This window comes from Onychomys torridus, chromosome 8 (genome assembly GCF_903995425.1).
Source record: "Onychomys torridus chromosome 8, mOncTor1.1, whole genome shotgun sequence".
NCBI classification, from domain to species: Eukaryota; Metazoa; Chordata; class Mammalia; order Rodentia; family Cricetidae; genus Onychomys; species Onychomys torridus.
The window spans coordinates 5,312,417-5,326,882 of record NC_050450.1 but is presented as its reverse complement, the minus strand read 5'-3'; the positions used below and the strand labels follow the sequence as shown (position 1 = coordinate 5,326,882).

At 42.6% G+C, this 14,466-nt stretch overlaps 1 protein-coding gene across 4 annotated transcripts in view; it reads right to left on the bottom strand.

Moving 5' to 3' along the window:
- The window catches only part of Klhl22 (kelch like family member 22), a 47,615-nt gene that overhangs the window by 2,201 nt on the left and 30,948 nt on the right, over positions 1-14,466 (bottom strand). For 3 of the 4 annotated variants that reach the window (XM_036196217.1, XM_036196214.1, XM_036196215.1), the window contains one exon: positions 3,335-3,568. In XM_036196217.1, the coding sequence (XP_036052110.1) occupies positions 3,335-3,568 (234 nt within the window). Of the gene's footprint in view, positions 1-3,334; positions 3,569-12,963; positions 14,322-14,466 lie in introns of those variants that run through there. The other variant, XM_036196216.1, reaches the window with a different exon arrangement.

Here is a 14,466-nt window from a genome sequence, read left to right as displayed (position 1 = left end):
CAGATGGTTGTGAGCCACCGTGTGGGTGCTGGGAATTGAACTCAGGACCTCTGGAAGAGCAGCCAGTGCTCTAAGCCATCTCTCCAGTCCCATGGCTCAAAATCTTATCTGCTTCACTAAGCAATCAAATTGGGGTTCTAGGTATAAAAACACAAAATAATGCCTTCTCACCCCAGATTGTCCATATCTTTAGAACCCATGAGTGTATTATGTTACATAGCAAAACTAACTTTATAGATGTGATAAAGGGTTGTGAGTGGCTTTTGGGGTGGGGGGACTGGGGTGGGGGGATTATTTTCTGGGTAGAACCATCTACATACAGTTTTTTGTTGTGTTTTACTTTGGAGACAGGATCTAGATACATCACATTCTCTAGCCTGTAACTCTCTATGTGGACCAGAGTAGCTTCAAACTTGCAGAGTCAGCTCAGGAGTGAGCCACTGTGGCTAGTTCTAACTTAGGGATTCACTTAAAATTTTCAGCTTTATATTGATGTCAACTTTGGCAAAAACCATGGTTCAGAGTTTGGACTTGTCCTTTCCATGAGTTCGTTAACCCAGTCTAGTTCTTGGGTGAGAGGGTGAGCCATAGCCCATGTCAGGTACTCCATCTTGACAGGAAACAACTGAGCTCCTACAGCAGTCCCTGTTGCTAAGTAATGACAGCCCGTAGAACGGGGGTTGCAGGTGTTTCTATGTGTGTGGAGGCCAGAGGCCAACCTCATATGACGCTCCTCAGAAGTCACCCATCTTGTTTTTTGAAACAGGATCTCTCATTGAGACCAGGGTTCAACAATCAGCTAGGTTGTCCAGCAAGCTCCAGAGACCTGCCTGTCTTCAAGCTCCAGCACTGGGTTACAAGCAGCACTACCAGGCCAGTGTTTGATGTGGTATGGCAGAAACAAACTCTGGTCTGATGCTTGTATGGAAAGCACTATATGGATTGAGCCGTTTTCCTAGCCTGGCTAAATGTACATTGGAGCCAGAGTGGTTTGTTATACGGCTGTCGATATGCTGCCCAGCTACCGGAGTCGGGGCAGGCAGCAGCTATGAAGCTGGCCCACTGTACAGGCTTGTATTTCCAGCTAAAAAGAGTGAGGCAATTGGCGGTTCATGTTCCTGGAGTTGTGTCCAAGTCAGAGGATGCCCACACGCTCCAGAAGAGAATTTGACATCGTTGCTGCCATTGCTGCTGTTACAACATCGACAACCACCACTACTACTGTTTCTGGGATTGCCATTTCATAACAGCTAGCACAGTGGAGACCCTGGCAGCAAAAGTAGCTACCATAGTTAATCTTTCATTCTATTGGGCATGACAAATTTAAATCAATAGTTATATACATTTCGATTGGCTTTGAAAGTTATAAATTTACAAACTCAAGTTCCATTTGCTTTTGGGATACCATCTTACAGGGACTCCAATTTGCAGTAAGGCTTGTTAAGGAAGGGAATGGCTCTTTTTCTGTTGGTCTTTTCTGTGTCGAACACACAGATTGCAAGCCCAGCGCCACTTTGAGATCTTTGGCAACAGTTAACTCTGCAGCTCTCACATGATTGAGCCTGTATGATAATGAGTATTCAGAGATGGGTAATACCTGGAGGGCACTCACCAACCTAAGACAGAGCGCCTGTATGGCCTGGACAGGCGTCTTCATGATGGGTAAGGTGATCTGCTGATGTCCCACGCAACCTAAGTCAGAAGCTCATTTTTTAGTAAAAAGGGGACCTGTAGGGTCCTGGCCCCCGTTTTGGGTAACTGTTGCCTTGCTTGCTGACCTTGACATCCTCCCTATGCTAATTCCCTGCCGGGTTCCACCCTCCTGAATGCTTGAGGGAAATTCCTTGTCTGTGTATCCTGCATATTGGGCATTAACAGCTTAGATGAAAGCTTGTAAAACATCAGAAGTGAATTTCTGCCCTCCAAGGTTCTCCCATTGTGCTGTAAGCCTGTATTTAAGACCTCCTCCCTCCTTCAATAAATGGCATTTGACATTAAAATAAGAAAGATAGAAAGAAAGAAATTGAAGACAGTGATGTTCTAAAATAGGAAGTGATGATGGTGTCATGGGCCTAAGAGGATGCTGGACTAAAGTCTATCAAATTGTGCAAACAGGAAAATTGTATACTATGTGAATTATCTGTCAATAAAGGTCATATATATATATATATATATATATATATATATATATATATATATATATATAAAGAGTGAGGCAAGATTGCCAAGTTAAGAGTTCTGACAGAGCTACAAAGTGAGTCAAGGCCAGCTTGGGCAACTTACCTCAAAATAAAAAGTAAACACCAGGCAGTGGTGGCGCACGCCTTTAATCCCAGAACTTGGGAAGTAGAGACAGGCGGATCTCTGTGAGTTTGAGGCCAGCCTGGGCTACCAAGTGAGTTCCAGGAAAGGTGTAAAGCTACACAGAGAAACCCTGTCTTGAAAAACCAAAAAAAAAGTAAAAAGATGTCTGTAGACTAACTCTGTAGCAGAGAGTTTCTTTAGCACATGTGAGATCCTGGGTTTAATTAATTTCCCAATGTACGTGTACACACACACACACACACACACACACACACACACACACACGTTAAACTGGAGAATGCTGCTGGGGACAATGTTGATGAGAAAAGTACATTTTGTTTACTTTCATTTTACTGTGTAGCCCAGGCTGATCGCAAACTTGCAATTCTCCAGCCTCAGAATGGAGTGCTGAGGTCACAGGAATGGACTACCACACTTGGCTTAAGATGCTCTTTGACTCTGAGCGGCTAGAAGCAAGTCACAGACAGCCTGAAAGCAAACAGCACAAGCAGAGGGGACGAGTGCTTCTCTAGTCTTTGTTAGAGGGTCTACAATGTGGGTATGTTAACTTTTTTTTCTTTCTTTCTTTTTTTTTTTTTTTTTTTTTTTTTTTGAGACAGGGTTTCTCTGTGTAGCCCTGGCTATCCTGGAACTCATTCTGTAGACCAGGCTGGCCTTGAACTCAGAGATCTGCCTGCCTCTGCCTCCCAAGTACTGGGACTAAAGGTGTGCCACCACACCCGGCGTGGGTATGTTAACTTTCTGATGAAAACATAATAACTAAAAGCACAAGGGAAACTACTAGGAAGGTCATATGTATGCATTGTAACAGAATGTGCAGCATTTAGTATAAGCCTTCATGTAAGCTGTGGGCTCGGAGTGGTATGGCTTCAACAAGTCTAACACATGTGCCCTTCCAGTGAAGGATGTACACAGTAGGGAGGCTATGCATGAATGGAACCATAAGGTACAGGGGAACTCCCTGGACCTTCTGCTCAATTTGGAAGTCAGCATTCTGGGCCCAGCTCACCTGGTGCACATCCCTCCTGTAGCCAGCATCATTGTTGCTACCTCCAATCACAAACAGCTTTTCGAGGAGGGCAGCCATGCCATGCCAGGCACGTCGCACAGGCCCATCAGCCAGAGTATGCCATGTGTTGCTTCCTGGGTCATAGCAGTGCGTCTCTTTCAGGTAGTCCTCTCCTCTGCGACCACAGGTGATGTACATCTTCCCCTGCAGCGTGGTGCCTGCATGGGCATATACCTGTATGGAGCCACCAAGAGAGCCAGGAAAGGCAGGGAATGGGCAAGAAGGCAGTGAGGAAGGTGGCCAATAGCGGCTGCCTCCACCACTCTGCACCTGCCTGGTAACATACCAATCAAGGTTTCACCACATCTGATGTACCCTCACATACTGAGGAGGATGCACACCAGGTTCTATCTGGATATACTGCTCTACCTGTTGACCCCTAACTTCTTTCCAAGAGGGTATGTAATCTACAGACCCAGATATTAAATATAATCTTTGTGTTTCCTTGTCTCTAAAGGAAACATCTGGATGGGGAACAAGAAAACCAAGGCCCACTTTCCAAGTTGCCAGAGAAGCACACTGGCAGCAAGGACCTTCCCTTGGTGACTTCAACTTTCCACCAGCCAACCTTTCCAGATGTATCTGCAGATAGTTCCCACCCACAGGAAGTGGGCTACAGTGAAGAAAAGAAAAAGACTGAGACAAAGCATCAGATACAGTTGGCTCTCCATATCCATGGGTTCGCATCTCTGGATTCAACCAAACAAGGACGAGAAATACTCAAGTCAATAAACTGAATCTATACTGAAAATGTACAGAGGTTCAGTCCTCTGTATAAAACAATTCACTTATTTATATTGTACCATGTCATTAGTCATACAGGGGTGACTTATTAAAGCACAGACTTGCAGATGTCAAGAACACACGGGCTTGCAAATGAAGGCAAATGTCCTACCACTGAGCTATACCGCCAGCCTTCTACTTACCTTTTTTTTTTTTTTTTTTTTTTTTTTTTTTTTTTTTTTGGTTTTTCAAGACAGGGTTTCTCTGTGTGTAGCTTTGCACCTTTCCTGGAACTCGCTTTTGGAGACCAGGCTGGCCTCGAACTCACAAAGATCTGCCTGCCTGCCTCCCGAGTGCTGGGATTACAGGCGTGCACCACTACTGCCCAGCTTGTTTTTTTGGTTTTTTTTTTTTTTAGTTTTTTTTAATTTTTGAGACAGGGTCTCATGTATCCCAGGTTGACCTAGAACCTGCTATGTAGCCAAGGATGACCCTGAACCTCTAAATCTCTGCCTCCACCTTCCACTGCTAGGTAGGATTACAGGTGTATGAATGACACCAGGTTTATTTGATGCTGAGGGTTGAACTCAGGGATATGTGCACGTTAGCCAAGCACTCTGCTGATTACGCTGCACTCCCAGCCCTTATATTTCTTTTTATGTGTGTGTGTGTGTGTGTGTGTGTGTGTGATTTTTGAGACAGAGTCTCACTATGTATGTAGTTCTGGCTGTCTTAGAATGTAATCTATAGACCAGGCTGGCCTCGAACTCACAAAGATCTGTCTATCTTCACCTCCTGAGATCTGGGATTAAAGGCATGTCACCACACTCAGCAGCCCCTACATCTTTTTACTTTCAGAAAGGGTCTGGCTTTATATTCTGTAACCCAGGCTGGCCTTGAACTTTTCCTCTTCCTGCCTCTCCCTCCCAAGTATATAGGATTAGGCTTGTGCCAGAACAGGCTTGGATGTGTAGGTTTTACACAAATACTGTTAAGACACTTTACCCAAGTGACTTCAGCCTCACGGATTTCCCTATCCTTGGAGGGTCCTGACACTAACACAGTTGGGATCACGAAAGACAACTATACTAAGAACAGTGATGGTGTTTGTGCTAAGAAAGGGAAACACACCCAATGCTCTTAACACTAGCCTGCAATGTCAAGGATTCCCACCCTAGTTTGGCAGCTGTGTCCCTGTGACCCACCCACCCAACCACATGTATCCTCACTGGACCCTCATACCCAAGGGCCAACGTGGAGATTCCAGGACTGTGTAGACTGTTACTAAAGGCCACATGGGTAGCACAAGAAGCTGAAGAGGCATACAGAAGCAGGCAGAGCATCCACTGAGAGCTTACATCTGCCATCACAGGCAGAAGGCTGGGAGGTTCCCCCACCCAATCAGGGATTTGGAGATTAGAGACCCCTGCTCGCTTCTAGCAGTTTCTCTAAATGGTGAGAGTTTATACAATAGTGCTACAACATCCTGGTCAGGTCACCCAGCATACTCCTGTCACCATTAGCATCCTCTAGGTGCTCTCTTAGAGTATGAGTCAAAATAGACATGCTTAGTCAAAACCACACAGAATGGAGTGGAGAGACCTTACAGGAAAGGTCCTCATGCATGTATGTTGACAATAAGATCTATTATAAGGACTCTCTAAAACCAAAACTCCAGAAGTTATTCCTACACAGAGACCTCCCCGGGCTGGACAGATGGCTCAGCAGTTAAGAGCAATGGCTGCTCTTCTAGAGGACCCAGGTTCAATTCCCAGCACCCACATGGCAGCTCACAACATTCTGTAACTCCAGGATCCAATACCCTCTTACAAATATATACATACAGGCAAAACACCAATAAAAATAAATAAACAAACAAACAAATAAAGAGACCTTTCCAGCCACAGTCACAACTCCTAAAATGAGCCCTGAAGTCAAAGGAGTTAATTCTCCAACAGCTCCCATGTATCTTTACCTTTATCATCATACTGTGTGTGTGTGTGTGTGTGTGTGTGTGTGTGTGTATGTGTGTGTGTGTGTGTGTGTGAACACACACACAAGTCAGTTCTCTTTCTCTGTGAGATCCAGTGATAAAACTCAAGTTGTCAGGCTTACATGGCTTTACATCTTTAGTCACTGAGCAAACTCGCCAGCTCTGGACTCTGTCTTTAAAGACCTCCCCTTGCCTACTCCCTTTGGACACACCTGTCTATAGTCCACCACAGCACATGCATCCTAGATTGCAATGCCTTGCTGTTCCTAAACAAACACTTGGCCTTGGAGCACTGGTCACTATTGGTCTGTTTAAGTTGACAGTAGTCACAACCACTTCTCTCCTGGCCCAAATCCCTGTACCTAGTATCTGACAATCACCACTCTCTTCTCCATTTCTACAATGGTGTCTTTAAAAGAATAACAAACAAATAAGATAGAACAGGTGTGGTCTTGTTTTGAAATAAGGTCTTTCTACCATGGAACTTTCTGTGTCGCCATGGTTATACTGAACTCACTATATAGACCAGGCTGGCCTCAAACTCAAAGATCTGATGTAGCTGGGCAGAGAGAGGAAGTAAGATGGCAGGGCACAGGAAGGTATATAAGGCGTGAGTATACAGGAAGTAGCTCTCTTGGGCTGAAATTTCCTAGTGATAAGAACTTGTGGCTGGCTTGTTCTATTTCTCTGCTCTTTCAGCTTTCACCCCCAGTATCTGGCTCTGGGATTTTTTATTAATAAGAAGACCATTTAGCAATTCGTGTTACATCTGGCACCCAACATCTGTGGCACAATTTCACAAAAAAGCCACTTGCCTGGGGCTTAGGCCCAAGCTGTACGAGGCCAGAGTCTCCACCCTACGTGGCCCAGAGTCTCTTTGGCTTTTTCTCTCCTGGTGGGTTGTGGGTTCTCTCTGGATCCCCATCTCAGGCTGCTACCCCACTAGCTGCCTTAAAACTCCCTCAGGCTTCTACTGTTCTACACAGTCAGCAGAGTTGGTGAGTCAATTAAGATTTCTTAAAGGGAGAAATTAGTTAAAAGAGAGTTTTTCCCCACATTAAAAAAATAGGAAACATTTTTACAATGGGGGGGGAATTTGTTCTTTGTTTGATAACACATTAGGTGGTCTGAAAATGGAACAATTAAATGAGAGAATAATTAATGTTGATGAGATTTAGATAATGTAAATTATGAATATTATTTGTTTGATCACTGTTTTATCATTGAGGTTAGTTAATATGAGTGTCAGGATGAAAGTTTAAGAAAAACTTGTTAAAACAGATCATAGAGATATTTAGACCCAGACAGAAGAATTTAAAGGTGAACCAATCTCAGCATTGCATTATAAGGTTACAGAGAAACACACTAAGGCTTTCAAATAGCCAATCTTAGTTTAAGCAGAGACCTTACAGGAACTGCTAAATGCTTAAGGCTATGTATGAGCTAAATGGATTCCTGTGCAAATGTTAGATTTGAGGAGATTTAAGGAAGCTCATGGTATGCATTCTCCATTTGTAAAGCAGATGTTAAACTTGTGGTCAACTTGTAATAGAATTATTCTTCATGACTGGAAAGATTTAGTTAGAGCAGTCTTAGAGGTCAGTCCACAGTTACAGTGGAGAACCTGGTGGAAAGAGGAGACTAAGACTATAGAACAATGATGAAGGGCTAGAGATGTGGAAATTTGCCAAAATCAACTTCTTGAAGAAGGCAATTATGCTGATATACGAAGACAATCTTTATATGATGACTACACCCTTAATTTTATGCTGCATGGCAGCCTTGAATGCTTGGGACAGAATTGCAGAAGTAGGAAAGAAAACTGAATCATTTACAAAAGTTATACAGGGCCCCAAAGAAACCTTTATGGATTTCTTACAAAGGTTGTCTTCAGCAGTAAATAGAATGATATCAAATTCAGAAGCTGGACAGATAATAGTTGAATCTCTGGCTTCTGAAAATGCTATGCATAATGCAAAAGGATAATTAAGCCAGCAAAGGCAAGATCACCTCCCTTGGAGGAATCCAAAATACAATTAATATTGAATCTCATGACCATGATGATGCTTGAATAAGAAAGGTGATTTCCAGAGGTTTGAAGAAAAACAGTAATGTCAGAAGTTTCAAATGTGGTAAATAAGGTCACCAAAACAGGAACTGTCAACAGGGAGTTTCTAGAAACAATGTTTTTTCGAGGAACAATGGCAACAGAATGCCCCTCCCTTCTGGAATATGCAGAAGGTGTGGTAGAGGCAAACATTGGACTAACCAATGTAGATCTGCAAGGGACAGACAAAGTAATTCTTTGCCTTTGCCTTTTAACTACGTGGAGGGGCCTTAATAATTTCACCAATAGGAAACTCACTGAAGGGCCTCTCACAAGCCCCCATAACAAATTCCATTCAGTCCTTTCCTGACATCATGGAAAAAAACTCTTCTCAGAGCAATTAAAGAAACTAATGCCTGGGCTGGAGAGATGGCTCAGAGGTTAAGAGCACTGACTGTTCTCCCAGAGGTCCTGAGTTCAATTCCCAGCACCCACATGGTGACTCACAACCATCTGTAATGAGCATCCTCTTCTGTGTACATAATAAATAAATCTTTAAAAAAAAAAAAAAGAAACTAATGCCTATTGTGAAAAAACATACTGCTCTGGATGATAGACCAGCTTTAGAAAATAGAACAAAAAATTCAGGAAAAATTATAACTCAAAATTGATATAGATTAAATTTGGAAACTCCCCAAAGTTAGGGTTGGGGAAGGGTTTTGTTTTTGTCTTTCAGGAGAATGAAGGCTAAAGAATTTGAAGAACACTGGACAAATGAGACATATGAAGAAAAAGGACAAATCATCCAGAGAAAATGTCCCAAGAAAAAGAGTAAATTGGCCTATTGGTATATCTAACAGGATAAAATTTCATAAGACCTTCCTAAATGTTTGTTTCTGCTTTTCTCTACAAATAGCAAATGGTCTTTATGAAGTCCCAGTTCAATTGAAAATTAAAGCTAGCTTTGAAGTTGGAGTGTGGCTCTCTCCTTCTCTAAACCCAAGCATACTTGTTAAAAGAAAATCTAAAATTTCTGTATCATGTCAGTAGATATGGGACAGAAGAAAAACCAAAATTAAGGGACTATTCTATTGCCACTAATCTCATAATTCTTTTGTTTTTTTTTTTTAAACTTTTAAAATCTTTTCTTAAGGTATAAATTTTATATCAAAATTTATAAGGTTAATATATATTTTAAACTTTTATCATGATATTAATGGTCATATAGAGTACTAACTAATCATAGAAAAAAGGCTTCATCTAGCTCCTGTACAGGATTTTGGGTTTGAGTTTCTATCAGTTTTCTGTAGGGAACAATGACCACACCAAACAGCAACTTTAAAGTCTTCAAAAAGATGATGGGGCCCCACAATGAAGATTCTATAAGGACAATGATAATACCACTAAGCTGACAAATACCATCCAAAGATCAGCTTTGGACTACAAACTGCTCAGGACAATTTTGAGATGGCGAGCTGAGATGATCCAGCTTCACAGACTATTCGAGCAGGGACTTGAGACAAGCCCTGCACTTTCGCATTCTGCAGAGACTGGACAACAAATGATATAGCCACCTCTCCCAGGACTTGACAATTAACCCAAAAGTTTTCTTTTCAGGATCCTTTAAAAATATTGTCACCCCCAGACAGCAGGAAGTAATTTTAAGTGTTCAAAGTACTGTACCTACACAGTTCATTTAACAATGTAATGCAAATTGCTAGTCCTTGAAATTTATTATTACCAACTAATTAGGATATAAAGAAATGAAAGTTAGTAGTTACTCATTACAATCAAACTTGTAGTCATATTAAGTGTGTTTTCAAGGACAAGCAGAAATATATTAGGTCATCTTCAAACACTTCAGATATCTGCAGAATATAGGATCTACGATGTTTTAAAAATACAGATTTTATCTTTTTTATGACAATGAGACATGTCTGCTCCTGGCAGCACCAATCTACTTCAGAGAAGATGATGGGCAATGAAGATACTCCTTATGGAGTTTACTTTCATTGTGGCAAAAGTTAGCCACTGGGCAAGAAAGTGCCCTTGCCTCGACTGTTGATCGTATGCTGTCCAAATGGACAAGCAGGACACAAAAGAAAGGACTGCTGATCCTTGCCAAGACAAGGCTCTTTAGAAAATCCTTTTTCACAGATTGAGTCTGTCAGATATATGCTAGACCTATAGGCCAAAGATGGATGACCCAACATTGCAGAGAAAACTCAGGTGACTGTGCAGGCAGCCAGCTGTTTCTGTCATTCCTCATTTTTTGGAAGTCACTTGTTTTCACTTCCTGTTCTACTAGGTGTGGTGGGTTATTGTGTTCCCTGAAATATTGTGTGTTCCCCAAAATAAACATATCTGGGGTCAGAGAACAGACAGCCACTAGAACAGAGCCAGAAATGGTGGCTAGAAAATGGGTCAGAGCAAGTCATAGCAGAAGTTGGGCGGTGGTGGTGCACGCCTTTAATCCCAGCACTTGGGAGGCAGAGCCAGGTGGATCTCTGTGTGTTCAAGGCCACTTTAGAAACAGCTAAGCATGGTGACCCATGCCTATAATCCCAGAAACCCAGCCTTTAATCCCAGGGAGTGGGGACAGAAAGAGAAAGGTATATAAGACGTGAGGACCAGGAACTAAAGGAGTAAAGCATGTAGTTAGTTAAGCATTTGGCTGGTTAAGTGTTCAGGCTTTGGAGCAACACAGTTCAGCTGAGATTCATGTGGAGGAGAACTCAGAAGCTTCCAGCCTGAGGAAACAGGATCACCTGAGGAACTAGCAAGGTGAGATAGCCGTGGCTTGTTCTGCTTCTCTGATCTTCCAGCATTCACCCCAATAACTGGCCTCAGGTTTGTTTTTATTAACAAGTACCTTTAAGATTCATGCTACAACTAGGTAATATTATTTCCCTCTCAGGTCTCTGAGGGAGTTGAAGTCATAGTTTTCCTTTTTAAGAAATTCAGGCCTAGCGGTGGTGGTGCATGCCTTTAATCCCAGCACTCGGGAGGCAGAGGCAGGTGGATCTCTGTGAGTTCGAGGCTGGGCTACCAAGTGAGTTCCAGGACAGGCTCCAAAGCTACACAGAGAAACCCTGTCTCAAAAAATAAAAAAATTAAAAATTAAAAAAAAAAAAAAGAAATTTAGGAAAAAAACTCACTAAAGGGGTGTAAAGTGTGTAAGTTTGAAAGACATCAAAAGATAGCTTTCGGTTGGTAATGCAAGTTAGGATAGAGTGAATTAGGTATACTTTGGACTCACCACAATTGGATAGATAACGGAATATTTTCACTGAATTTGTCAAATGCAAATGGATCAGACATTGCTGATATTATTTACTGCCTGAATGTATTGTATATAGTTATTGTACTTACTGTATATAGTTTTTCTTATAAGTTAAAACTCTTTTTTTTAATTTTAGACAAAAAAAGGGGGGGGGGGAATATGGTGATATTTTATTTGTGCTCTAACAAATAAAGCTTGCCTGAGGATCAGAGGACAAAGCCAGCCACTACATCAAACACAGAAGTCAGGCACAAGCCTTTAATCCCAGCACTAGATAACCATAGAGGTCTAGAGGTCTGGAGGAAAGAGGAGGTAAGATGGCAGGGCACAGGAAGGTATATAAGGCGTGAGTGTACAGGAAGTAGCTCTCTTGGGCTGAGGTAAGAACTGTGGCTGGCTTATTCTACTCCTCTGATCTCTCAGTTCTCACCCCAATTATCTCACTCTGGGTTTTTTTTTTATTAATATGACCATTTAGCAATTCTTGTTACAAAGATCGCCCTGCCTCTGCTTTTCAAGTGCTAGGATTAAAGGTATGCACCATCTCACTGGTCTGAAATAGAACTTTTACAATTGGCTTTCTATCCCTGTGTAGGTTCTCCATTACTTAGTTAGTTCCTTTTTATTGTTATGAATCAACCACAGTTTATTTAGCCATTCACCTGTTGAAGGATATCTCATTTGTTTGATTTCTGGCTACTATCCAAAAAAAGGTGGCTATTAATATCCTTGGCAGAAGTGATGTACTACTTTACATTCTCACAGGCAAGCACAGGCAACTTGATGGAGCTGACACCTTCTGCTTCAAGTGCCAGATGGGCAGCACTCACAGTGGCTTGCTGTGGAGGATGCGTGTACTATTTCCTTATGTATCTGTCTGTCTGTCAGGGAAGTCTCTTCCACTCTCTTCTTCCCTGCCACTTCCTCCTTTGTTTTGTTGTATCTGTTTTCCAGAGTCTCTCCAGCACAGCCTCCTACTGTGATTCAAGATGTATACCAACACTGGACTTGCCTTCTTCAACACTATGGTTCATACTATGGTCTGCATCTATTTTTTGCTACTGAGTAACTTCTTTCATAAATTTCTTTTTTAAAAATTTGGGGATGGGGCTTATGAGATGGCTCAGTTCCTACAAGCACATGCTGCCCACCCCAATGACCCTAGTTTGATCCCTAGGATTCACATGGTGGAATCAGAGAGCTAACTCCTGTTCTCTGACACTGACAGGTCCCCTGTCACACACAAACAAATAAGGAAGTGTACTTCTTTAAAAGGTCTTTTGCCAGCAAGAGTTTTTAATTTATCAGTTTTTCTTTTTCATGGCTCATGTTTGTCACAAGTCTACAAACTCACCTCACCCATATCTTGAACATTTTATCCTGTTTTTGTTCTGTTTTGCCCTTTTGGTTATGACAGGGTCTTGCTACACAGTCCTGGAATTCCCTATGTATACCAGGCTGACCTCAAATTTGCTGGGATCCTCCTGCCTCTCTCCCAGTACTGAGATCACAGGCACTGTCACCACACCTGGCTCCTGTTCTGTTTCATTTGTCTAAAGGGTCTAGTTTTACATTTAAATCTATGAACCACCTTGAGTGGCCTCCAAACCATTCTGTTTTTTCCTCTTCTTTATACTTCAGGCTTTCTGCTCTTCACAAGGGCTCTTCAAGCTTCTCCCTCCCTGCCCTGGGAGGTTCTCTGTCCACTGAAAATGGCTAATTTATTTTTAGGCCTTACTCTGACACCTACGCAGACAGACACTCCCAAAGAATACATATCCACTTAATAGTTCAAGGGTCCTGACTTCTGGAATATCTCAGATCCTCTTCATTTCTTTCGTCCACTTACTGTAACTACCTCCTGGTCACTCCACTTGTGGAGGAGCGCTTACCATTTGTCACCACGGGATCTCCATGATTAGAACACAGTAGTTGGTTAATAGGGGAAGACAGGACCACATGTATAAAGGCATAAGGTAACTAGCTACTAAATAAGCTGAGTGATGTTCAAGACTGCTCCTCTGTGGCCAGGATGAAGAACTGCAGCTGTGTCCACAGTCTCAGACAAAGAGGTCAAGGCCCCCCAAACAGAACTTTCTCAAATTCCTGGAATAGGACCTATCAGATCACAAGAGCCCAAGATACTGTCCATGCTCCTTTCTCCAGAACTAGGGCAGGGCTTCCTTCCCCACAAAGAAGCTAAAGAGCAAGGATCTGGCATGGCTGGAGCCTGTAGAAAGGATGACAAGAATCAGCCCTGCTCTATGTGTGACTTGGTCAGAAGAGCCTGATCTCAATTCACTGAGGTCAAAGTCTTAATCCCCAAAGGTTTGAGGAAGGGTGAGAGAAAAAAACGACAGGTAGTGGAAAGAACTCCAAAGCCAGAGCTCCTGCCAAGGCCCCTGACTGGGTCAGAGTTTTTAATGGGTGACCACTACACTATCCTGATTCTGGAGTGCTTGGCAATCTCTAAGGCGGCAGCCTGGAGCAAGTGGGCTTTAGAGCTGATGCCAACAAGACTACCCCTTGCCTTGGAATCCCACACGTGGTTTGGGGTAGGCCAAAGTACCCCAGAACCACAAAAAATAAGATGTACCCCCATAGAGCATTACCTCTGCATCATGTACATAATTTTAAGCATCTCCAAACTAGACTAGAGCAAGGTGCTATGCTGTATGTATACGATTATTATTGTCTTTATACAAATAAAAACTCCAAAGCATTTCGTGGCCTCCAGAAGGTCCTGTGGCAGTTTTACCGTGGGGAGGAGTTTGAGTAAAAACCTGTGAATCAGGCTGCCCTCCAGTCTCTTCATGTCCCTCTGTGTTGACATATTTGGAAATCTTCCAGCTTGTGTCAGCAACAACAGATGGGGAAAATTCTATCAATACAGAAGTATAGGGACAAGGTGAGTGGCAGTCTCACCAACACACCCCACACAGAATCCTGAGATAGGCATAGCCTCCAATTACCAAGCTTGACTCCCTGACCAGGTACCAAGACCAGCCTTGACACCTGGGCCTCTA